The following is a 26,176-nucleotide window of genomic DNA, read 5'->3' as shown; positions in this document are numbered from 1 at the left end:
TCTGAGAGCACATATACATCCTGGACTCATAAGAAACATCAGCTAAATTACCAGTTAGATCCAAATGTTTTAAACTTCTTCTGGGTTGTCATTCCTTTCTCCAGCTGTTTACTTCCAATATCCATAGTGTTTTCCCCTAGAAAGGTCACACATGCAACATGACATGACTGCCAGTGAGGGGCAGTCCACTTATCAATTCTATTTTCTTTTTATGCAATCCGTGACCTCCGTCACTTCTAATTTCACTCTATTAGTGTTGGTTTGGCCTGACTGTATGAGCTCAATCATTGTAATAGGCCACAAGAGAGACAACAGGTCTGTTGGTGCCCTGGCCCACAGCAGGAGATGGTTTCTCACAATCTGAGGAACTTTTCTGCCCGCCGCTGTTAGGAGCAAAGATAGTATGATGGCCAGCTGAGGCCACTGCAAAGGTCACATTCTGGCCGTTGGCACGTCGCACTGTCCTGAGAGTTTTGGTGACTTTGGAGGAGTTTTTGAAACTGGAGCCTCTCTCTGGGGTGGTGCACATGATGAGCGCATGGAAACATCTGCAAAACTGACACACAAAGACAGATTGAGAGAACTGGGATTACATTTCTAATGCTTAAAAAGGATAGCTGACGCAAAAATGAACATTCTGTTAGTTCCACACCTGAATGACGTTCTTTCTTCTGTGAGAACACAAAAGATGATATCTTATTAAAAGAAGACGTCTTGCTGTTTTTGTCCATACAAGTAAAGTCAAAGTTGTTTTGGACTCCAATGACTTTAAGTGTACTGACAAAACATCTAAGATATCTTTTGTTTTCCACAGAAAAACTCAGTCATTCAGGTTTGGAACAACATGAGGTTTTTCTTTAAGATAAAGTCAAGTCAAGCCAAATTTATTTCACAACACTGCTCCAAAAAAAATAAATAAAAATTCTTACAATAAATCAAAACATTTACTTAAGAAAAAAATATTTAAAAAAATATTACAATTAAGTGAGTTTAGGTTTAAAACAAGAACAAATATCTGCCGTGAGGTAAGATGAATAAACTTAAAAGAGAAAAAGAAGATTATTTTTCTGACCTCATTGGGAGAAATTTTTTCTTGTTTTACAAAAAAAAAAAAAAGATTTAATATTGATAAATTCTGGAAACAGCACATAATATCATATCATTTTGCAACTTAAATGTATCTTGATTTAAGAATGTTTAGATATTTATATACTAGAAAACAAGACAAAAATATGAATGTGAGCAAAAAAGTAAGAAAATATTTTTGCAGGGAATATACATTGTTTCAAAGCAGTTTTTAATTTTTTAACAGAAAATCTTTATGTTAATGTTTATAATACCTTAATATCTTCATGCCTTACAGTCGCATTTAGCAGATTAGAGCTGCATGGGCAATAAAATTTACATTTTGAGATGACACAAGCAATCAAACAAATTATATTTGCTATATAGTATATATTGCCTTACATGAATATAAGTGTAAGGTTACAGTATATATATATATATATATATATATGTGACCCTGGAGCACAAAACCAGTCTTAAGTCGCTGGGGTATATTTGTAGAAATAGCCAAAAATACATTGTATGGGTCAAAATTATTGATTTTTATATATATCCTTTTGTGAAGTATTTATTGTGAGTGTATTGTATGTATGCATAAAAAGTTGGATATAATTAAAAGAAAAGCACATTATCAAAGACAAACAAGACAAAGCCTGAATGTTCACTCGATCACACAACTCATTTCTCCCTTGCTTTGCCGGATTTGCAACTGTGCAGACAGAATAGTAAAACACCGGCCAAACGTGGGAATCATCAGCCCTGCAACAACAGCTGATGCTCCGTCTCCTCTAATGTGGACAGGCTTGTTTGCAAATTGAAAGCTCTACGTGCACAAAATTCATTAACCGAGGCAGGACCTCTCAGCAGGAGCGTAGGCAGTGATTATCTGAGAGTGATGGAGATGCTTGTTTGAAGGTGCCAATCCCTCACTGAGCGTCTGTGTATATACCTCTACATTCCCCCGCATGCGATCACACGCTCAGAGGAAACAGCTTGCAGGCTTTGACCATCAGGTCACCACAGATTGAAGCAAAGTGGGCTGATTTAAGCTGAGAAAAACAACTCGCAGGAGATGCTCAGAAAAAAAAAAAAGAATCTAAAGGAACGCACTGTGGTCCAAAGTAAGCACCGTGTTCTTGCGGTGCACTTTTCATTATAGATAAAGGTTTATTGTAATTAATCATAACTGTCTGCGAAGGTCTCAGAAGAGTAAAACACATGTTCAGATAGGTGGTGTTTTGTTGATATGTGAGAGAGATTTATTCTAACCCTCACAAAACAACCTTCACCATTACATTTTGACAGATTCAGCCTAAACTTTCAAGTGAGTGTTACGAATACTGAAATGCAGAAGTGCAAGTGTTCGTCCTCAAAGTTCAGAAACTCAATTTCTGTAACAGAAACTCTGATTCTAACCTTAACAATGACCAAGCAATATATTTTGCTCCAAGCAAAACCATTTACAGCAGAACGAAATAAGGAAATGTTTGTGTGGCCTTGGCTCAATACCACCATCAGATTGCAACAAGATTTCATGCAAGTGTTGAGTAAATGAATGGCTAGTCATGAGTTGTTTCCTCAGAAGGGGAGTGTAACTAATACGCCCTGCAAAATCCTCCCTGTTTTGGGAACAGTGATTGAAAACACATTGAAAACAGATTTTATTTCAATCTGGAAATAAAGTTTAGGGCTTTTGACAAACAGAAACATTATGACATAAAATCAACAAGAAATATGTCATTTGTAGGTCATATTATTCAATTAAAACATATTAATATCAATGAAAAAATATATATTATTAAATTAAAACATTAATATCAATGTATATATATATATATATATATATATATATATATATAAATAAAAACACACACTCACACATGTTGGTTTTTGTGGTTTATGGGGACTCTCCATAGGCGTAATGGTTTTTATACTGAACAAACTGTGTGTGCTATTGCCCTACACCTAAACTTAGCCCTCACAGGAGACTTTGTGCATTTTTAGATTTCCAAAAAAAACGCCATTTAGTATGTTTTTTTAAGCCTTTTGAATTACGGGGACATAGGCAGTGTCCTCATAAACCACCTTCATATTGTAATACCTCTGTCATACCCATGTCATTATACAAATTTGTGTCCTCATAAACCACATAAACACACACACACACACACACACACACACATACATAAAACTTCAAAAATTTCAATCCACAAAACACAGAGTAAAATTTCACCCCTTCAGAAAACGTAGTATACTTAGTATACGTCCATGTTCACTGTATACTTATAGTCTACTACATTTCCTCAGGAGATGCCAAACACTGCAGAACCATCATGTTTTATCAGTTCAGTTTCTTTTTATACCATATACTTGGAGCATTGCTGTATTAAAACATAAATGCTTTTTTGACACTCAATTACCATTGCCTTTGAAACAGAGGGAAAACTAGAGCGATAGACACTGCCAGATGACTGAAGGGGTTTAGATTGGGGTCAAGGGTTCACGGTTAATGGTAGACTGCAAATACACACTTTTCCCAAGACAATCGGCTTCAGTCCGCCTGTTAATGGCCATTCTGTGTTCTGTTAGCGCTGATGGGACGCAATCATACATGACCATGGCACTCACTGATAGTCCTCACAAAATCTCTCCATGAATCCTCTAGTTCTGACAAACATCTGCTTAATGTTTGTACTGACAGTAACGTAATCAAGCTGTTCGAATCTGAAAACTGGTCACAGTGCTGTCAGCCATCGCAGGTGTGTGTTATGCTTTTTTTTTTTGGAATAGCAGACAGGTGAGGAATGTGATATGGTTAAAGTGGGAGGAATGAGTCTATAAATGGATTCAGATCCACACACTCATTACAGGGGCTGGCAGGAGGTCTGGTGAACCCCGCGGAGATGACGAAGGTGGCACAGAAGGTGGCTGTGCATCTGGACATGCTGTAGGACAGATAACACAACTATCTTCCTGGGTGTTTCATCCAATCAGATTTAGCACATGTGGCACATTGATTTAGCATGGTCACAAACTGAATTTACTGGATTAGATGACATTATTTTTGATGATTAATATGTGTAATTCGTTCATGGGTAAATCAATGCTTAAAAGTAAATTAAGCTCTAGTGCCAGTATTTGTGGCAAAGTGTTTGTTACCACAGAACATTTTTTTGACTTGGTCCATAGGTACAACAAGGCATTTACAATAGAAGTACACAGGGCCAGGTAGTAAATATTGAAATGTACACAACTTATATCCACCTTTACTTTATATGCATCTTTACTTTAATTGTAAGTGCCTTAACCATAAAATTAGTCTCTAATTAAGTAAAAATATTTAATTGCTGTCAGAGCTTATAGTCAAAGTTCACCCAAACATTCAAATTCTGGCATAATTTACTCCCCCTCATGTTATTCAAAACCTGTATGACTTTCTTTCATTTGCATATTTCTTTAGATATTTTGAACAATATAATGTAAGTAAATGGATTTTTTTTTTTTTTTTTTGCTCACCCTTGAGAGAATATCTTTTGCAGAATGTTGGTAACCATTTACTTCAATTGTATTTTTGTACATACATTTTTTGGTTACCAATATTCTTCCAAATTTCTTATTTCATGTTGCACAAAATACAGAAAGTCATACAGGTTTGTAACAACATAAAGATTTTTATTTTTGGGTAAACTGTCTATTTAACTTGTATGCAAAACACTGAAAACTCCTTTACGAATACAAGTCTAGGAAAAATGTGAGAGTATACTCTTATTTAGCTAAAAGCATTCACCAAAATTGCTATATTTGTTAAACAAGCAAGGGATGGAGGACAAGTAGAAATTTTGCGAACAACCGGCTTTCCAATTTTACAGCAATCAGCAGAGCACAGAATCTGAGTAGGCCTGCAAAAACCCTTCCACGTGTAATTTACATGTTCCCCATAATGAGAACATCTGATATCTCCAACTTGACTTGAGCATTCGGGGTTCAGGGAGTCATTTTCACCTCTGGAAGATAATGAGCAATAATTTCAGTGTGTACTCATGCTGGATCAGTGAATGTTCTGTTGGCCTGCTGCAGTCCGGATCTGAGAGGAGTGCTGGGTAGCAGAATTTTGAGCAGATGATGGACTGGAATGGAAATGATTAGCTCTCTGTGGGGTACTGGAAAACTTGGAAGAGCAGGACAGAACATCCGCGCCAATTACACTACACCTGTTCACAGGTGGTCCGGAATAACTGATCCCAATGCTTGGAAGAACCGCCTGTCTCTCTGGAAAGCTCTTAATTTTGAAGCAGACACTTTTGTTGGTCTTATTGTTTCTTACACAGTGTGTGATAATGTGTATATTTGCAGTCACTTTCCCGCAAAATAATAATAATAATGAAAAACTTACATTTTTGTCTTGCTTTGCTGTAAAAACATTAAATTAATTTAAAATAGATAGTCTTATCTATTGTTTCTGGCATGGCATGAAAATATAAAATAACAACTTTATATCTCACAATTCTGACTTTTTCCCCTCATAATTCTAAGAAAGATATGGAGATATTATGTCATAATTGTGATATATAATTTCACAATTCTAAGAAGAAAAGTCAAAATTTGAGATATGTATGCTCGCATTTGTGGGATTTTTTTTTTTATATACCGCAAATCTTTATCTCAAAATTGCTTAAAAAATTTATTTACATTTTTTTTTTTTTTTTTTTTTCAGAAAATGTCTTTTCATTCTGCCAGTTGGGTTGCTTGTTTTAAGCATAAACCTCAATAAATTCTGTTATATTTATGAATACAATAAATATAATATAAATATATAAACAAAATAAAATAAATGTAATTCAAAATTTCCACTTATTAAAATACACAGCTTTACTTATAACATTAAAATGCATATATATATATATATATATATATATATATATATATATATATATATATATATATATATATATATATATATATATATATATATATATATTTAAAGAATGCTTTAAGGATGTTTTTACTGGAAACCAAGACAAAAAAAAGTGTGAAAATGTTTTTGTGGTGCAATTTACATGTGCTTGTGACCATTATAGGAGGTTTTCAGCATACTGATGATTCCCCTAAGTACACATTGTGCTCTTAATAAGGGAGGAAATGTGAAATGTGTGAGAAAATTCCTTGCGTCCCAAAAAAGAGAAAGAGGAAGCAGAAAATGTAATTACCACATAGCATGACAGCTCCTGAACCCGGGTGGTATAATAGTACTGGTATTTACTCACGGGCTCGGGAACTTCGCAGCTCTCTCACACTCCAAAACTCACTTGTTTTTCGGTACTCTTCCATTTTCCGCTGTCTTTCAATCTCCGCCGACACATGCCGAGTAGATACTTGAATCTGTACAGCACTTTAAGTCTTCAACTCGCCTCAACTCACAGTTTCCATGGTTACGGGCTGGGAGGAATTGAAGACTGAAAATGACATACAGGTGACTGGCGTCTCCTCCGACAGGCAAAACTAGTTTCTCCAAGTCTTCATATCCAGTCTTATCAAAAGCAATTGTTTGGAGCAGAAGCTTAAACCCATACAGAAGAGAAGTGCATCGATATTACAAACACAACCTCTTCACATGTACACAAGTTCAGAAATAATAATAAATTGTGCATCGTGTATCAGTTCGATCATATAAGAAGCGCTTCTTTGAAGGAAAGGTTTCATTGAAAACTTTCTACTACTTTCTTCGAACATACTCTCCCACATTCCTTGAACAAAGACAGAAAGTACAGCACTGAAAGATTATATTTACTCAAACGGTTTGTGCATTCTTCCAAATACTTGAACATAACTTGCACGCATAACTATTTGATTGTTTTGTCCAGCCATAAACTGCTGGAATACAAATCAGCCATCAAAGCTGGGATGGAGTTGAACAGCCATTGTGAAAAATGACCCAAAGATAAAGTAAATAATGCTGAAAAAAAAACCATCTATAATTTACTGTAGTTTTTTTTATTTCAGGAAAACAAGTAATGCATAAAGCACCTTTTCTATTCCAATATATTCTGATTTTTAAAGTCAAACAGACAAACTTAGAAGGTTAGAATTAATGCATTTTTACCTCGAAAAGGATGGAAAAATGGTTTTGTGATTCATTCCCATTTTCCCTCTTCCCAGCATGCACCGAAGCTTGAGTAATCAATATGGCTGCATTGCTTGGCCATTTGCCAGTTTAATTCACATCACTGAAACTGATTTTTCATCAACTTAAAATCATCAATTTGTTGTAATGTTTATGGCATTTCATGTGTGTTCACTTTGCTCTCCACAAAATGTACATTCCATATAGAAATGTAGGAACATAAAACTGAACAATTAAAAACCATGTGAACAAAGGAAAAAGTGTAAACAGAACACATTTCAATCTCATACTTAAAGGGATAGATCAACCAAAAATAAAAACTTTCATCATTTACCTTTATGCCTTTCCAAACATGACTGACTTTTTCTGTGCAATGATAACCAATTGATAACCAAACATACTTCCAATTTATGGACAAAAAAGAGACCTTTCTTAAAATATTTAATGTTCTACAGAAGGAAAAAAAAAACTGTGAAAACTGTCCATACCTGTTTGGACTGACATAAGGTTCAGTAAACAACGACAGAATTTTCATTTTTTGGTTGAACCATTCCTTTAAGAAACTTTAATATATGTGATCCTGGACCACAAAACCAGTCATAAGTAGCACGGGTATATTTGTAGCAATAGCCAACAATACAACTGTATCGTTCAAAATGATCAATTTTTGTCAATATGATTGGTTTTTTGTTTTTTTTGCACCCTTCAAACAGTTGTATTTCAGCCAAATATTGTCCTATCCTGCATACATCAATGGAAAGCTTATTTATTCAGCTTTCAGATGATGTATTCATCTGAATTTCAAAAAAATATCCTTATGACTGGTTTTGTGGTCAAGTGTAATATATAATTTCAATTTGTGGCATCTTGATATTTTAAAGTTCAGTCAGAACATTTGCATCAATTAAGCAGATGAATTTAACTAATAAGAAATGTTGCCTTCAGATTTGGCATTTTTCAGTATGAAAGGAAAAAGATGAACAGAAGGGAGGTTGGAGCTTATCAGCAGAATACAATTCAAAACCAGTGAAAGAAAAAGTCAAATCCTTGTTCAGTTCCTGTCCCCAATGAAAAACTGAACCTGAGAACCTAATTTTAATATTACATCTTAATGAAATTTTCAAATGGTAGTTTAAATAATATGGTCTTTGCATGACAGCCTTATAATTTTTTCAATACGTAACCTATAAAAGATTATAATTTAATATATAATGGCCCGACTAGATGAATTGAGTGGCCTTGATAGAATCGTATGAACCTAGTTAAGCTTTACAATTTTTCGTTCTCACTTGTTTCAGCCCAGGATTTGGACCAAAATAACAAGCTCCCCAAGCATAACACAGTCCCTATATTTCATATTCAAAGGTGACTTTGTACATACTTGTCAACGGCAAAGGAAAAATGACTAACTAATTAATGTGCGTGATCTGTGCTGTTAAATACATTTTAAGATGAGGTGTTGATAATGTGCTTTTGGGAATGACACCCCAACTGAAAACCTTGCTAAATATCAGAGTACTCAAGTGATCCTGCAGTCAGTGTGTTCTTTTAAAGAAAAAATGTGAAATTATTTTTGTTAAAGACTCAATATAGCAATAAATAAAATAAGCTTATCATAAAAATACAGTATCAACAAAAGTCTATGGACACTTACGCCATGCTTAAATTGAATTTACATACATTAGCTTACAAAATAGCAACTAAACAGGATTAAACTATGTTTAACCTTTCTCAAAACTGACATTTTCTTAGTCATTGTTGCAACCACTGGTGACTCTGAAGGTCATTTTTAGCTCAACACTCTTATTTTTGTAAAATGTTTTATAAAAGCATGTGCTGCATTTGCATGTAAATAAACCAACCAACTAACGCAAATATCACATGTAATATAATATTAATATCATAGCTATCCACTAAAGGTTAATCATATGTCATCTTTTTCCCAGACATGTCAAGGGATATATAAATTGGCTAAAATGCCCAGGTTTTGGCTTTGTTTTCCTAACCTTTTCATAGTTGCTGAAGAAATTGACTGAAAAGTAGTTTGACCAATAGAGTGCAGGCTATTGGCTAAACTACTAGGACATATTCAGGAAAAAGAGGACGCACAGTCACCCGACGTTCACAGAAGATCAAACAAGCATCTTTACACACTGACTGATTAGCAGTTAAAACAGTTTTTCTGTTAGCACCCACCTGTTTGTTCATGAAGATGTAGATGATGGGGTTTATGACGGTGCTGGTCTTGGCTAACAGAGAAGGAACGATGCTGGCCGCTGGCGTGACCAGGCCAGGACGCCCGAACGTGGCTACCAGGGCCATAACCCCATAGGGCAACCAGCAGAGCAGGTAACACACCACCATGGTGACCACCATGAAGAGAACATGCTGCTCTCGCTTTCGACTCACCGCCGTATTGATCCTGCTCATCTTTGTCATTTTGATGAGGGAAAAGAAGGGGAAAGAAAAATAAGATAAATAAGATCTGAGAAATAAGATCATGGCATCACACTTGGTAGCTGTCACTTTAGCCAAAGTAATAAAACTGTACATGCAGACATTCACAGATTAAATGCCTCATTGAACGTTTAGCATATAGCTTCAGGCCAGCTGGGCAGAAATGGATACAGCCATGAAATCGATCACTCTGGTCTGTAATAGACCCTTAAACACAACAATGGGCGAACAGAAGGCCCATTACATGATGTAGAATTGCCTACTGAGCATGATGCACCATTTTCTCAGTGTTGTAGCACTTTGTCTGACGACTGCTAAGTGCTCTTTTGGTATAGGCACCCAAGAGCTGAGATTTGCTACTTTGGATGAACTTTAGTCCTTGAAGTTTGGTGCAGTGGTATTCTGCAGTGTCATTTCCTCTCAGACTGCAATGTGGATGCTGAATAAACTCACTTTAAAAAGTCATTTTCTTTATCATCTCTTTCCAAGTTTCTATGGAATAACAAACGTATATACCACTGTTCAAAAGTTTGGGGATTTTTTAAATTAAATAAAAAAATTATTGAAAAAAGACATTTATAATTTTACAAAATATTTATACTTCAAATAATTGCTTTTATTTTGAATTTACTATTCAAAGATTCTTAAAAAAAAGCAACACAGTTTCCACAAAAAAACTAAGCAGTGCAATTGTTTTCAACATTTATTTTAATAAGATATGTTTCTTGAGCAGCAAGTCAACATATTAAAATGATTTCTGAAGGATAATGTGACACTCAGGACTGGAGTAATGGCTGCTGAAAATTCAGATTTTCCATAACAGGAAAAATTACTTTTAAAAATATATTACTATAGAAAACATTTATTTTTAAATTGTAATTGTAATTATACAATTACATTTAAATTGTGAGAATATTTCACAATATAACTTTTTTACTGTATTTTTGATGAAATAAATGCAGCTGGTGAGTATAAGAAGCCTCTTTTAAAAACATTTTAAAAATCTTAAGACCCCAAACGTTTGAACAGTAATGTATATAAAATATAAACATCCCTAGATAAAAACATGTCTACCAGTAATTAAAGCAAACCAGTGTTTTTTTTTTTAAATGACACACTTTTAACATACAGTTTGGTCCCACATCAGAAATTACCTAGCAAATACATTTTTCTTCCTTGTTTTAAGAATAAAGAGTAAATTCACTATATTTTGTTAGAAAATGGGGTATAGACAATAATATTTAATTCAAAATAGGATGAAAACAAGTAATAATATCTTCAACATTTGAGCTTTAAACTAGTATATTTATATTGTTTTAAAGGATGTTTACTCAATATTTCAAGGTAAAATTTTTTCTTTACTGGAAAACAAGGCAAAAATACTCAAATCACATTCTTCCTGCATTCGATAACTTGTCAACACAACATCATTAATGTCAAAATGCCACTGGTTCTCACATGTATGTGACTACCATTCTGAAGACATTCACAGCAGGAGCCAGTGACCGTTCTGTGTTGTCCCACCTAAATAAGCGCCTATGCAAGTGAAATTAATGAAGATGGATGGAAAAAAGAGGAAAAGTATGGAATGGAAAGTTGCCCCATTTCCTCACATATAACTTAATGATCAGAGTCACACAGTGCTTTGAATTATATACCATACTTTAAATTAGATTAACACATGTCTTCCTCTTGGGTCCGTACTTCTAGTATGTAATGGCAGAAGCCCTGCACCCAGAGGAACAAAATTGTGCTTTGGCTAAGAGCTAATTAAGAGCAACGGAGTGGAACAAGTGTGGCCCTTTCCTCACAGGCGGTCCTCGCAAGACACCCTCGTTTCCACCGTCCATCTTGAGAAGAAGCCGCAACTTGACAAATTATTACTTAGCAGAATGTCAGATCAATGTCAAGTTGCTAATAGGCTCCCCATTGAGTTGCGCCACAGTTTTCTGGGTCTTTTTTTAGTGGTCACATTAAAAAATAGTCCTATATGCAGAGAAGGGCAACACTCAGGGGTGCAGGCCGTGAATAACATGGCCTGCAAGGTGTGAAGGCCTGCGGGGGTGTAAAGTCATGGCGGCAGACATCACCAGATGCCACAGCCAGCATCACATCTGCGAACGCACTACCAATTAAGAGTGAGGAGAAGATGTGATGGCTGTTTGAGATGCAACGCTGAGGTGGGTGGACAAAAAAAGGGCAGTTCGTACCCCTCAAGATGTGCACAACTTCCACCCAATTGAAGTTTGATTGACAGGTGGAAACTTCACGGTCACATTAAACACAGGATGCCATGTAGAGATGACTTAAGACCGACAACCTCAGATGTGAATCACAATAGGAGACAGTCTGTGTAGGTGCAATCCTCAAATGAATTCCAGTAATTACAGCACAACTCCTGATGAAACATTCTTGCTGGGGAATAGCAATTATAAGCAGTTATTTAAAAGTGCCGAGATGCTAAATGGATTAAACAAATAAACTGTGAAATAGGACAGAAAATAAGCTTTTGGAACATTATAATAATCACACGGCGTGTGAAAGCATATGCTCAATCAACATTCAAACCCTTTTTAGCATAAATAAACAATTTTTTTCCCCTCTGAGAGACTAGATTGAATAGATTAGCAACTAAGAAACACCAAAATCTGGTGACATCCAGAGCTGTCAAACTTCTAAAATGCGCCTGGGGAATCACAAACTGCAAGAGTCCACATAGGTTGCATCATTAGAGCAGCTGAGTACATGTAAATCCATGCATTTTGTGGTGGTGTTGTGGTAATGAGACTTTCCCCTCTGGGTGCGTGTGAGCCCTGCAGTCAGAAGGTGGTAAACCCAGCAGGATGGAGCGCTGTGAAGGAGATGCTAATGCGCATAGCAGCTCCTGTGGCTGTCAGAGAGCGTTTGGTCAGGGAGGATCTCTCGGGTATGTGGACGGGAAACATTATGTGGCTAGGAAGATTCAGAAAAACGTCTGGCTGTGATCACAGCTGAGACCTTTAAACTTAACTTTGTTTCTGGAGATCTCACTCTGGCCTGATACTGGAAAAACAACAGTACCTCTAAGAAAAATAAATGTCTGTCAGCAGTCAGGGAAAGTGGGTAAATCTTTCAGTTCTCTGGTGAACCTGATATTCTGCTGATCTGGTGGAGGGTTAAATTCTAAAAACTTAAGCAAGATGGTGACGGTCCTTAAAAGGTTTTTCTAGACTGCTGAGTCTGTAGAGTCACTGTAAGAGAGTTGTGAACATCAGTTCGTGGTCAGTGTTGCATGTGAAGAAACTGTTGCAGAAAATGGTAAGAAATATCTTTCTATCAAGTTGTGAGCTGCATGCAAAAACAAACATAAAACACAACCAGTGTAGTATGATTCACATACAAACAAACTGGTTATTTTTGGTGAATCAAAAACATGCAGTGAGACCAGTGAAGCCTGATTTCTGAAACAAATTATTCTAATGAGCGGCTTCTTTTGAAACATAGTTTAAAAAGACAAGTTTTCAGTTTAGATGAGTCTGAAACACTGCCCTGTATATTTTACAGCAAAAGAGACTGAGATTGAGAGATTGAGAGCTTCTTAATCAAAATTAAATTGAATCAGGACATTAGGGTTGCAAAGGGGTGGAAAATTTCCAGAAAATTGTCCTGAAATTGTCTAAAGATTTCAAAATATCTGTAAAGTTTTGGAAATTGGCGACTGAGAGACTGAGACTTTCTTAGTCAAAACCAAAACAAATCAGGAAATCTTTATAAATATTAGGGTTGCAAAGGGGTGCAAAAATTTATGAAAATTTCCAAAAAAATCCCTGAAAGTTTGCACAATTTCTGTAAAGTTTCAGAAATATTTGCATTTATTTTTTGGGGGGCATTTTTGCCTTTAGGACAGTATTCAGACAGGAAGTGAAGTAGAAGGATACAGAATTGGGAAAGGTCCATGAGTCAGGACTCAAACTCGGGATGCCCAAAGTGCAACAACGCTAGCCACGTGGCTATTGGCAACAACCTTTTTGCAACCTTAATCAATATCGAGCCTTATAAATGGTCACGAATCCTGTCTACACATATACAATATTACTAATTTCATACAAGAAGCCATTAATTGCTACCAGTCTAAAAAAAACATTTATAAAGATACAGTAAGTATGAATGTTTGCATTTAGTTCATGCACAGTTTGTTATCATCAAATAATTTCTCTGAGCATGCTATTGTTGGCAAATTACAGTAACCTCACATCAATTATGAAAACAGATGCATCTGTTTGATAATAGAAATATAGTCATTAAATAAAATAGCTATAATTTGGCGACTGAACAGCAGCCCACACACAATCTGCACCCACAGAAGATTCACAGAACTGGAACACCCTTCATTCACAAAGTTCTACACATCCTCCAACCCTTTCATGCTCGATTATTACATATTCGGGCTAATTTGATTATGTTTTCAGCTACCAATTATAGAGTAGCACTCCGATTAGCACATTTTACCATGCTTAAATCCATTCAGCAGATTTACCCATAAATCAACACAGAAAATAATCCCCAGATCCCCTGGGCCTGTTAATCACTAAAGCCTATAATGGGAAATTTTATTTGTCAATAAAACTCTGACATTTATGACATGGGCATTACGCTATTACAAATATTTTCCTGTGCATCCCCACAGGGCCCTCTTTAAGAACCTCTGCCCTACATTTTACTTAATAAGAATAGAGAAGTGCAAGTACTAAAGTTTTGCTTTTAAAAAAGATATATGCCATATAAAGTTTGTAACCAGGCTGTTTTGGGGCACCATTGACTTCCATAGTAGGAAAAAAAATACTATGGAAGTCAATGGTGCCCCAGAACTGCTCTGTTTCCCACATTCTTCAGAATATCTTCCTTTGTGTTCAGCAGAACAAAGACATTCATACAGGTTTGGAACTACTTGAGGGTGAATAAATGATGACAGAATTTTCATTTTTGGGTGAACTATCCCTTTAAAACACTATTAATTTAGGAAACATTTGTTTGTACAGTGATTGGTACAAAAGTCTGAGACTACTAATAAAAAAAGCTTATATTTAGATTTTCATAGCAACTTGTCCGTATAACAGTAAATAAAGAAATAGAAAATATTATGAATAAACAATTTAGAAAAAATATAAATTTGAAAAAAATTATAAATAACTAAAACATGTAAATAAATAAAGCTGAAAAATCTAAATGCATGTTTTAAAAACAAAGTGACAGAAAAGAGAAGGAGAGATAAAACTTCATTCTAGACCGACCCATTTCAGTAAAATAGGCCCTGACGATCGGCTCTTGACTGATTTGGGGCATAACCTGGTCTGTCGTCACCTGCACTAAACAAATACTGTGGACTAGATCATTAAATCTCCTCTCTGACAGGTGGCCAGAACAGTTGTGAGTACAGCAGCTTAAACAGCTCCCAGGAGAGAGTGTTGCTCTATGCCTCTCATTCTTTAATGCTCCTGGACTACCTCTATTCTTTAAGCAGCTACAGTTGCTTGTACAGCATGCATAAATCAATGCCTTTAAGTAAACAGTCTGGCAAAGTGAGTTCATCACATTCATGTCTGCACTTTATTCTCTGCCCTTGTGTAAACCGGCGATGAAGGTGTGTTCAGTAATACAAACTAATCTCATTGTCTGTGTGTCATTATATCCTACTATTTGTCATAACGTTTTTAATGAAATTTAGTGTCCACTAATTATAGACTGTTAACAAACCCAATCAAATGCCAATGATATAAATTACACAGGGAAACAGCCTGTGCAGGAGTTTTATGGAGAGAGATGAACAGCATTCTAAATAAACGAGCCGCATTTGATCCTTTTTATCCGAACTGTGCAAGCGGTATAAATTAGACAGCAACTTTTGTGCAATCAGTCCTGAGAAATTCAATTATAAATTATTACATTATTTACAGGACGTATCTTTAATCATCTGGTGCTGAATCCCAGCCCACCTACAAATTTCATATCAACTTGTAACCTTTTAATAGTTTTGGTAATCAAATCATTTGGACATTTTAGTGAACCAGTTTGTTTAATACTATTTCCTTGTTGTACAGTTACAAACATTGTAAATCTACCAAGGTTTTTAAAAAATAAAAGTACATTTATAACATTACACTTTGTGTTATATTACACTAACATTAATTTCATAAAACTAGTTTGTGTCTAATACAATGGCTATAAGGGAGTTACAGTAAATTTAACATGTTTCTCTTCTGACAACCATAATCAGGCTCTCTATATGTTTCTTCTCTGGAAAGGCATAGAAATGCTATTGAGAAGTTTTTCTTTTTCTATTGGAGCAAATCAGAATACAAAAATATATTTGTCGTAATTTCATTCACCACATACAAGTTTGCACAACTATGGCATAACTGTTTTTCATAACTTTTATGGCATAGAAATACTGTTGTGACTGTACAAATGAATTATCTGCTAGAAAACTTTGATCCACTCCATATCATCCTATATAGGCAATCAGAACTTTAACAGTGTATTCTTTTGGGACTAAGGATTCATTCCACCTGTCCACCTTAAGAACTGCTGCAACATTCACCACCACAACAACAACAAAACCTGCTCTAAATAGCACAAGATAGAATATGACAACACAGCACATTTTCAGAATTGCCTCGTAACTTTCTCTTTCAGGAGTGCAAAGTAGCATTTCAGCAGTGGCTGTAATAAGGACATGTGACAACAGAGTTTTGTTGAATTTTCTGACATCCCGAGGGCTGTCTGTTCTGTCGAAACATAACAGGGATGAGAAAAGACTGGGAGAGAGATGGGTGTCCAATCCTGTTCTGAGCCAATATCCTGCAGAGTTTAGCTTCAATCTGCCCCAACACACTTGCCTGGGAGTTTCCAGTAATCCTGAAAACCTTAGTTGGTTCAGAAATGATTAATTAGGAATGGAGCTAAACTCTGCAGGATAGTGGCCCTCCAGGAGCAGCACTGGACACCCCTGGTTAAGAGCTTCCAACTAGTGTTGACAGTATTAAGCTTATCATTTGTCTTGAAGATCATGTCTACCATTTTCAGAGTGTGAAAGTAGCTTTCAAAACATCTGGCCACTTAACCTGGAATACCAATTCTCCAAAAAGACTTATCATTGCCAATGGCATAGAAAGCTCCTAATTAAGAGGGATTGCACTGCTAATTACAGACTAATTAAATTGTACGTCATTAGGCTCAATTTCAAAACAAAGAAAACAGAGACAGCAGCTAGCATGATAACAATAAAACAGTTTATTGTTTAAAATGGTTTATTCGTGTGCATATCCTGGATATCTGGATGTTTAAATCTTTTGAAACCTAAAAGATTTCTTCCACTAGGAAAAAACATGACCTTTCCGTGAAGCGGAAAGAGTACTTTGAAGCTGCACTGAAACTGCAATTTGGACCTTCAGCCCATTGGCTCCCTTTGAAGTCCACTATATGGAGAAAAATCGTGGAATGTTTTCCTCAAAATCCTTCATTTCTTTTCAACTGAAAAAAGAAACACAAAGATATTGGATGACGTAAATTATCAAGAAATTTTTATTCTGGAGTGAACTAATCCTTTAAGTTGTGTAGTGTATTCCAGTCTTTAGAAGGAAATGACAGCAAGCCATAAACCCTAACGAAAACCATCCAAGTCACTAACCCTCTGGGAAACTGGATTGAATTTTCCCAATCCAAACCTATCAAATTATAAAATCTAAAGATTAATCTGCAAAATTTCTTCCTTGAAACACTAAAGGGTCAACACTTTTCATAGCTGACAACATAACGTTCAGCAGATGTAAACTTTGTTTCTCTCGTTTTGTCTAACCAGGCGGTCTCTTTGCAAAACAGACAGTTCTCTCTCGAAGGATGGCGAAAACTAGCGTGGCAAATCCGCTGGGTTTTTCTCCCTACGTTTTCCCAGTGCGCTCCGTTCCACCCGCAGTGTGAGTTTACAGAAAGAGACAGGCCGTGTCCGAGCAAATGAGGCTGTTCTTTGGGAAGGCAGTCGACCCCCTGCCGGGTGACATTTTGGATGGGTTAGTCAACGGCTGAGTGGAGTGACAAGAGCTGGGAGGGCAACTGTGTGTGCTCTATGCACTGTGGATATGCAACTGTCAAATCTTCATTCAAACTTATATAACACTGACACTTTCAGGGGGACGAAGGGACAAAGCCTGTAAGTCTGCTTACTGTAGGTGACATTCAGACTCACAGCAAGGTAGTGTGCGCCCGGATAAGAGCCCGAGAAGCAGTTTATGGTCTTATTGATCACGAACGTGCGTGAATCATTATCTAATTGATTGCTTGTGATGCAAGCAATTAAAAAGAGCCTTCAGCTTAATCGAAGAGCTGGTTACTCTGTAATATAACATCATGGGGCATTTTTATCCCCACCTTTGAGATTTAGCAGAGTGGATGGTGAATATATCTGTCACCTGTCCCCCCAGGGCTCCACCGCATCAAATGATCGGAGCTGAAATCTCGTATAAACACACAGGGTGCTAATCGTCTAAAATACTCAGAGCTTATCAGCATTCCGTCTCTGCGCCCATGGTTCAATACCAATGGTGAGGAGCTACAATCACTCTTATACTGTGGAGACGATGCTGTAGTTATCTGATCTCATGTTATGATTGGCCTATAATTGGTTTGCATTAAATGACATCCAAATAAATTGAAGGTAGCGGATTAGGAAAAATGCCTTTGATCAAATGCACGATTTTATCATCTTCAGGACACCATTATGCAAATGATTTTGCGTGAGGTGTCATAATGTCACTCTGTAAACAACCGTATGAATCATATGAAACATAACAGTGGCAACAAAGTTTCTAATCATCAATCATGGTGGTAAAAAGTTTTAATGGAATGTATAGGTGGGCTCAAAACGGCAAAGTTTGAGAAATTGTGAACACTTAAAGGGATAATTCACCCAAAAATTTAAATTCTGTCATTAATCACTCATGTCATTCCAAACCCATAAGACCTTCATTCATCTTCGGAACACAAATGAAGATATATTTGATGAAATCTGAGAGTTTTCTGACCCTGCAGACAGCAACGCAACTACTGTGTTCAAGGTTTAGAAAGGTTGTAAGGACATTGTTAAAATAGTCCATGTGACATCAGTGGCTCAACCTTAATTTTATGAGGCTACAAGAATACTTTTTGTGCGCAAAGAAAACTAGTGACAAATAATGACTATTCAACAATTTCTTCTCTTCCCTGCTTCCCTGTCAGTCTTCGACACAGTCTTCTACACGATTAACTTCCACTAAAGTTTATATATATATATACATATATTTAAAAGTGCTTAAGTGATAAAGATTTCTGAGAGATGCTAAATAAAAGGCGACTGCAAGGTCATAAGCCCTGTGAGGTGTCTATTCTAAAGGTTCGTTTTCCTTTTGCTGCCCTTGTGAGACAGTAACTAGTAATTGGAAATGATTTTTGCTCAGGCTTAAAAAGACCTCCCTTTGTTCCTGCTTCTATCAACACAAGCCCAGGCTTAAAGTTATCTGCTTGCACAAGCATGTATCTGTCAGAGAAGCAGGGTGTTTTCACCACTGAGGTTAGATCACACCATTGATGTCTAGCGCTAAATCTTGACCTACATACAGTACTGTGATACAGTATAACCACAGCTTCACATACAGTTCATTGGGGATGACATTGTACAGAAATCTATAGACGACCTTCAGACCAAAATGAGATTCAGCAGGGCTTTTGCACAACTTTATGAAGAAAGTGCTTATGTTAATGCAATGACAGGCTGGGCAATGCGTTGCTGCTGAATGAGGTGAAATGAAAAGGTGAGTTCAGAAAGCATCAATAGCGCATTTTAGGCAGGGCTAATTTACATAAACATGAACGTTTCCAATTACCAAACTCTCTCTGAACATCACAGTCTATTAAAAGTGCTGAAACATCTATTTCATACATTGTAGTCTGTTAAGAGGCAGAGAAGACGGAGCTTGCAAGCAGATTTCTCGGTTGCTATTGAAAGTAATTCAGTTGCAAATCAAAATGCTTTGTTGTGTCAGTGCATATAATGTAAGCAGCTGATGGCCTCTGTTAGCTCACCCACACTGCAAGGGAAGGGAGGAAGGAAAGGAATTGTGGGAGCTTTGAGAGTATTTGTGTTTTGTTTATTCCAGAAAATTGGGCCACTCTCGGGACATCAAATAAAAACTACGTCTCAATTTAAATGTTGTTTTCTTTCCATCTCCATGCAAATTCTGACACGATTGCTTGCTTCCCGACGTAATACGGTGCTTAATTTGCATTCAAGATGTTTCGTGCAAAACACTGAAAATAATTTTCAATTGTTGCTTACTGCTGGTGTTGAACACTGGACAGAGCAGGGCATCTCTGGGGCCAGCAGTTGAAAAAAAAAGAAAGTCTGGCTTACTCTGGTAAATTAGAAATGATAGAGAAACACAGACAGGAAACTGCCGTGAGCCAAAATATTCAAACTGTTTTTAATTTGAACCACGCGTTGAGAGGACTGCCCGAGTGGTTTTGTTAATTAATGGTGCAAAAAGGTCATTGAGAAAACTCATAATAATTTGTGAATATTGCGCTAATTAAAGTTGAAGTTGAAGTCCAGGTAATTGTTTCTCTTGTGGAAGGTTGCATAAATAATTTGCTGCATTTTCTGTCACAATAATGAGCTGCAATGTAACGTGAAGGAGTCAAGGACAGTTTTTCCACTCAAGTGTTTTTCCTGCTATTGTATTATGTATATTTTAATACAATACAACTATTATACTTTATTATAAAATATGAAAGTAGATGCCTTGATCTACACTTTTGTTGCTTGTAGATGGGAAATTCATTAAAAAATAATTAATATTTTACAAATAAAAATGGCATATATTATTTTTCAAATTATGAACAATACATAATAAGCCAAATGTATATATCAAAGAAGAGTAAAAAAATAAATGCAATTAATAACTATAGTTGATGGTAACCATTGACTTCCATAATATAAAAAAAAAATACTATGGAAGTCAATGGCTGCCGTTAACAGTTTGTTTACCAACATTCTTCAAAATATCTCCTTTTGTGTTAAACAAATGAAAGAAAGTCATACAGGTTTGGACCAACTTGAGGGTGAATAAATGATGGCACGAGTTTTAATCTTTGGGTGAACTATCCCTTTAAGTTCCACTGAACTTTAAGAACTATCCCTTTAAAAGAAAAGCACTTAATTCATAATTTATTTCATCATTTAATTTTACAGAGTCTGGCCAAATTTACTGTGCAACCAGTAACTCAAGAAATGAATCCAATACAAATCAGGCATAATGGTCTGAAATATGAGGCATAAAGCTTTTCTGAAATCAATAACTCATCAGCTGTAGTAGACAGTAATGGCTGTGACACCTACCTGTGTGATAGCCTGAAGGAGTCTGCCATAGCTGTAGACAATCACCATAAAAGGGAGAATAAGGCAGAAGATAAACAGACAGATGATGTAAGACACATTGTTGGCTGTCCTGGCGGCCCAGTTGACGCTACAGGTGGTGCCGGGACCCTCCGGACCGTAGCAGCTCCATCCAAACAGTGGCGGAACAGTCCAAACCATGGAATATATCCAGGAGAAGGCAATACCCATGGCCACCTTTCTGTAATTGGTAGAGTCGGCCTGCGTGGCCCCCATCATGGTGCAGTAGCGCTCGTAAGAGAGCACCGCCAGGGAGATTAAAGACACAACGCCTGTGCAAACAGAAGAGAGATACACAGAAAATACAATGCACTGTTATGAGTAATAGCTGCAGTTCTGGGTTGCTTACAGATCCTTATTACCTTTGAGGGTTTGTTTATGTTCAGTAAAAGGGCAAATCTTGAGTTTTATTGGGTGCACTGCAAATACACATCATGTTCAGTGCTGTGGGTTTACCTTGATTAACAAAAAAAATGAGAATTTTGAATTATCAACTGCAAAATTGTTTTTTCTAAGTTGTAAAAAAAGATTATTGGATAATGGTTTACAAGTAAATTATATTTGAGTCTTGTTACTTCAAAGTTTCATGTTTAATTCAAACTGTTTATTCAGTTTCTTTGCTATTTTTATTCAATAATATGCGCCATTAGTAAAAGACCAGATTTTCTACACTGTAAAAAATATTTTTCAAAGTTGCATGTAAAGATTATTGAAGTATGTTTTAAAAGAAAGTCTTTTAGAGTAAATTTTTGAGGAATAGTTCACCCAAAAATGAAAATATGCTCTTTCTGACAGCACCCATTCACTGCAGAGGATCCATTGGTGAGCAAGTGATGTGATGCAGAATTTCTCCAAATCTGTTCTACTGTACATCTTGGATGATCTGAAGGAAAGTACATTTTCAGCAAATTTTTGGGAGAACTATTCCTTCAAAGTGAACTCAACAACTTATTTTTTTTTAGTTTACTGCTACAAAGTGTTAAGTATTCATCTAATCCATTTCCCCTTCAAAACCAGTTCCCCCTTTTTTTAATCAGAAAGCTAATCTGCAGTGATTTACAGTCTTGTATGAACTTGTCTATGCCAACATCAGCACACTACACTATACACATGCAGAAGCTATTGGTGCATCTGGTAAAGGGCATTTTTGTTTCATTGCGCTTTCTCCTCCTTTGTTGTTGTACAATGTACTGTCATTAGTGCTGGCAACCAAATAAACTTATCTTAAAATATCGCACCTGAAACTGAAGACAGCTATGTCATTGTCATTTAAACTGTGAAGAACAAGTGTTCGCACTCATTTGAGATGTGTCTGACTGCGAGGTCTCTTGGTAAGGCACAAGGGAGTGTGTATTATTACGATCATGAGAAAAAATTGTGAAATGTGCCAGTACTAAGAAACCAAGATGATACTACAATAAACAACAAAATCAGTCTTTCTGCAGTTTTGTTTACTACAGAGTACAGACTCATTTCAGTACCCGATTTCTGAACTATGGAAACTAACCAAAGGTATAGTTCACTCAAAATGGAAAATGTCATCATTTACTCCTCCTTCACTGTTAAAAATAAAGGTGCTTAAAGGGTTCTTCACAGCGATGCCATAGAAGAACCATTTCTGGTTCCACAAAGAACCATTCGGTCAAAAGGTTCTTTATAGAACCATCTCTTTCTTACCTTTTTATAATCTGAAGAACCTTCTTCCGCTACAAAGAACCTTTTGTGAAACAGAAAGGTTCTTCAGATGTTAAGATTCTTCATGGAACCATTTAGACAAAAAAGGTTCTTCTATGGCATCGTGAAGCACCTTAATTTTTAAGAGAGTTTCAGTAGGTTTCAGTACCCACTGACTTCCAATGCAAGGGCTAAAAAACAATGCAGAGACATTTCTCAAAAATTGTCTCATATTTCACAGAAGAAAAAAAGTTGTAGAATGATGTGAGAGTGAGTAAATGATGACAGAACTTTATTTTTAGGTGAACTATCCCTTTGCAGGAGACAAATCCAGGATTTCTGTAGCAAAATGTGTTAGACAATTAATGTAAAGAAATTATGGCTTGTAATAGTTAAGAAAAATTTTACAAGTTACAACGCTACCATATTTATTAGTTAAGTTTATGCAGAAAATGCGGCCATATTGGGCTCTGAGCAGCGAAATTCAGATACGTAACACTGCAAACCACACCGTTTTTAAGTTTAGGTTCTTTCTGTTTGGCCAAGAGTTCAATCTGTTTTTTTTTTTTTTTTTGGTATATAAATCCAAAAGATCAGACTTCACCAAACTTTTAGCAGAGAAAGACAAAACTTCTTCACATGTGCTTGTGTTTCCAGTCTCTCACATTTACGCTGTTTTGAAGATCAACTCACAAAATCCTGCCATCCTAATCATAATAAAGCTGCTTAGAAAGACCTTGACTCAAAAATTATGTTCTTCAAAGAGCCTATAAGCTTGAATATTTAAACTACTGTATAAGCCTGAAAAAGAAGGTCTCAAGAACATTTTTAACCTTAATACAGTCCTTTTTCTCTGCTGGATGTGAGTGTGTCCTATAAATAATCTGCACTGACAATGTGGATGAAGCTATATCTCCATGATTTTGACAATGTGTTTGCTGTACTGATGGCTCAAAGAATAAAGGCTCAAATTTATTTTTCTCTTGTAAGTATCAGCTTTGTTTAGGACTTTATCAGTGTAATTTATTCGAGGGAGATAACAATAATCTGTGAAACAAGTATATAGTCCACTGCTTGCAATTAACATTATAATGGCATTAGACAATGTGAATGAGTAAAGAATCTTATATCATATGCATGGCGGTTCTTGATGACAGCTAATCAGGAAAGCAAGTAATGAGCCTTTTCAAAGCAACGAGAGGCAGTTGCCATCAGGCTTTCAAGGAGTGGAACCAATTAAAGAGGTTTTCTCCATTAAAGCACACTTAGTTCTCCCATAAGTGTAGTTTTATTGAACCAATGGTGATTCATCCAGCTTTGTTCAGCAGAGGACCCTGACTGGTCAATGAGGTTTTGACAATTACAATGCATCAACAACATTCTTTAATTACCAAGTAGATGATATAGAGCTCTTAAACATTGATGTTAAAATCTATTGTCATATAATCACTCAGACCTAGGCCTATTTGATGGCTATTGGCACCATAAAAGTGACACCTGTTAATTAACAACAAAACAGCTATTCTACTTATTGGAAACCTTACACCCAGCTCTGCCCCATTGCAGAGACTGTATTATGGGTCAAGTACAGGACAGCACACATCTTATTTCCCTGAATACTTCGCCTTCGCCCTCGCCTTCTCCTACACCTCTGCCCTGCTGTGTTTATTTAACGTCTTTCCAATTATGGAGACTTATCTTTTCAATTATACAACGCAAAAAAGGTTTTCATCATCTTTGTTTTCAATAAGTTGTTATTTTTACTTATCTAATTAATTTCAAATCATTAAATAACTCCAACTTCCTTTTGGTCAGTAAATAAATTTAAAGCACCTGAGAAAGCGCAATGAACTTGAGCGAACATGAGCGCCATTACTGTGGGTTGTAACTTCAGCAAGTTTTCAGTTTTATTGGGTTGGACATTTTTGTGTACTTTTGAGCATTTCTTTTTGGTATAGTACTCAAAATCTGTATTCTGTAAAGAATATCATACTTTTACTGTTGTAACACAACACATGTTCCATAAACTAAAACACATATCCAGTACCAGCTGTTTAAAATATCAACAAGACAACATCCATTTAGACTGATTGCCATCTATGGGCAGGGGGGACTTAAACCCTGCCTTCCTATTACGTGTAAACATAACCTATATGTTGGATTAGGCAGTTATGAAATTTATCATCTGCATTTTTGCATTGTAAAAACAAAAAAACAAAAAGTTTGTGAGACGTATTAAAAAAAAAGTCTACTGCAATAAGATTTCCAACATAAAATGGTAAATCTGGCTGTGCCAAGAACTGACAATTCACCACAACTGGCAAACAGTTCACTCAAGTAAATTGCAATATTCATATTATTGCAACTTCTGAATGACAGACTTGCTGAAAAGCCGTGCGTAGCAGCATCATCCTGGCGAAAAACTAGAGCAGCGCGCGCACGAGTCTGACAGGAAGCTTGTGAGGAGGGATGCTTTTACCTCACGAGAAATTATATCAACAACGTCTATGAAACTATCAAGATAGAACATGATAGCTGTGTGTTAACTTATAAGTGCAGGTAAAGAGGACTGCAGCGATGGTAGTCGGTTATTGAAACGTACGTGAGTAGATTTCGTTCTGAATTCAATTAAGTTCATGTGATGAAATATAGAATCACGTTTGATGTCTACCTCTCTCTCTCTTTATCACACTGCTTTATGCCACTAGTAGCTTTTTACTTTGAAAAATAAGACATTTTGGTGTCGGCGTTATAACTGTTCCTAAAACGCCCCGAGAGAACGTATTGCAAGTAGCCTACGTTTCTACAACGCTGTGAAAATACGCATTTAGAACGTTAAAAAACAAACATCTGTCGTAGCCTATTAAATATCCAACACACAAATGTCATCAAAACATTTGAACGATTAAAAGCGTTTTACAATGTAGCTGCGCTTGCGAGGTGCAATTCAAAAGTAGCCTACCAACCTATACAGGTGCCTCCAAAGCATACTTTAACCGTTCATCGAAGACATCGCTGTAACATACAGACTCACCCAGGAATGAATTGATGAAGCCGTACCACACGCATCCCGCGCGTCCGATGAGCCACCGGCCCTGCGTACTGGCGGCGAAGCTGAACGGAGTGCCGAGGACGCACACCAGCAGATCACTCACCGAGATGCTCACCAGAAGATAGTTCATGGGCGAGCGCAGCACTTTATAGCGACAGAACAGGATGAGAACGAGCGTGTTGTTGAGAAACCCAAAAGTTCCGATGAATCCAAGGCACACCGCGACCACCAAGTGTCCAGTCGGACTCAGACTATGTTCTGAGTGATTCTCATCCAAGTGCGCTTTGGTCCCGTCACCTCCTCCAGCGCACCACGCGCAACTCAGACTCACGTTGGACTCAATCAT

At 36.5% G+C, this 26,176-nt stretch overlaps 1 protein-coding gene across 1 annotated transcript; it reads right to left on the bottom strand.

The window, feature by feature from the left end:
* Positions 1-280: 280 nt before the first annotated feature.
* Positions 281-26,176, bottom strand: LOC306865310 (parapinopsin-like; the record flags this gene model as incomplete). Its single annotated transcript, XM_079409859.1, has 4 exons — positions 281-556; positions 9,383-9,616; positions 21,048-21,376; positions 25,813-26,176. The coding sequence occupies 4 exons, from the start codon at positions 26,174-26,176 to the stop codon at positions 281-283; spliced, it is 1,203 nt and encodes a 400-aa protein (XP_079265985.1).

This window comes from Barbus barbus (genome assembly GCF_936440315.1).
Source record: "Barbus barbus genome assembly, chromosome: 46".
NCBI classification, from domain to species: domain Eukaryota; kingdom Metazoa; phylum Chordata; class Actinopteri; order Cypriniformes; family Cyprinidae; genus Barbus; species Barbus barbus.
Note: the sequence above shows the minus strand (reverse complement) of the source record. Positions and strands in the feature narration are given on the sequence as shown.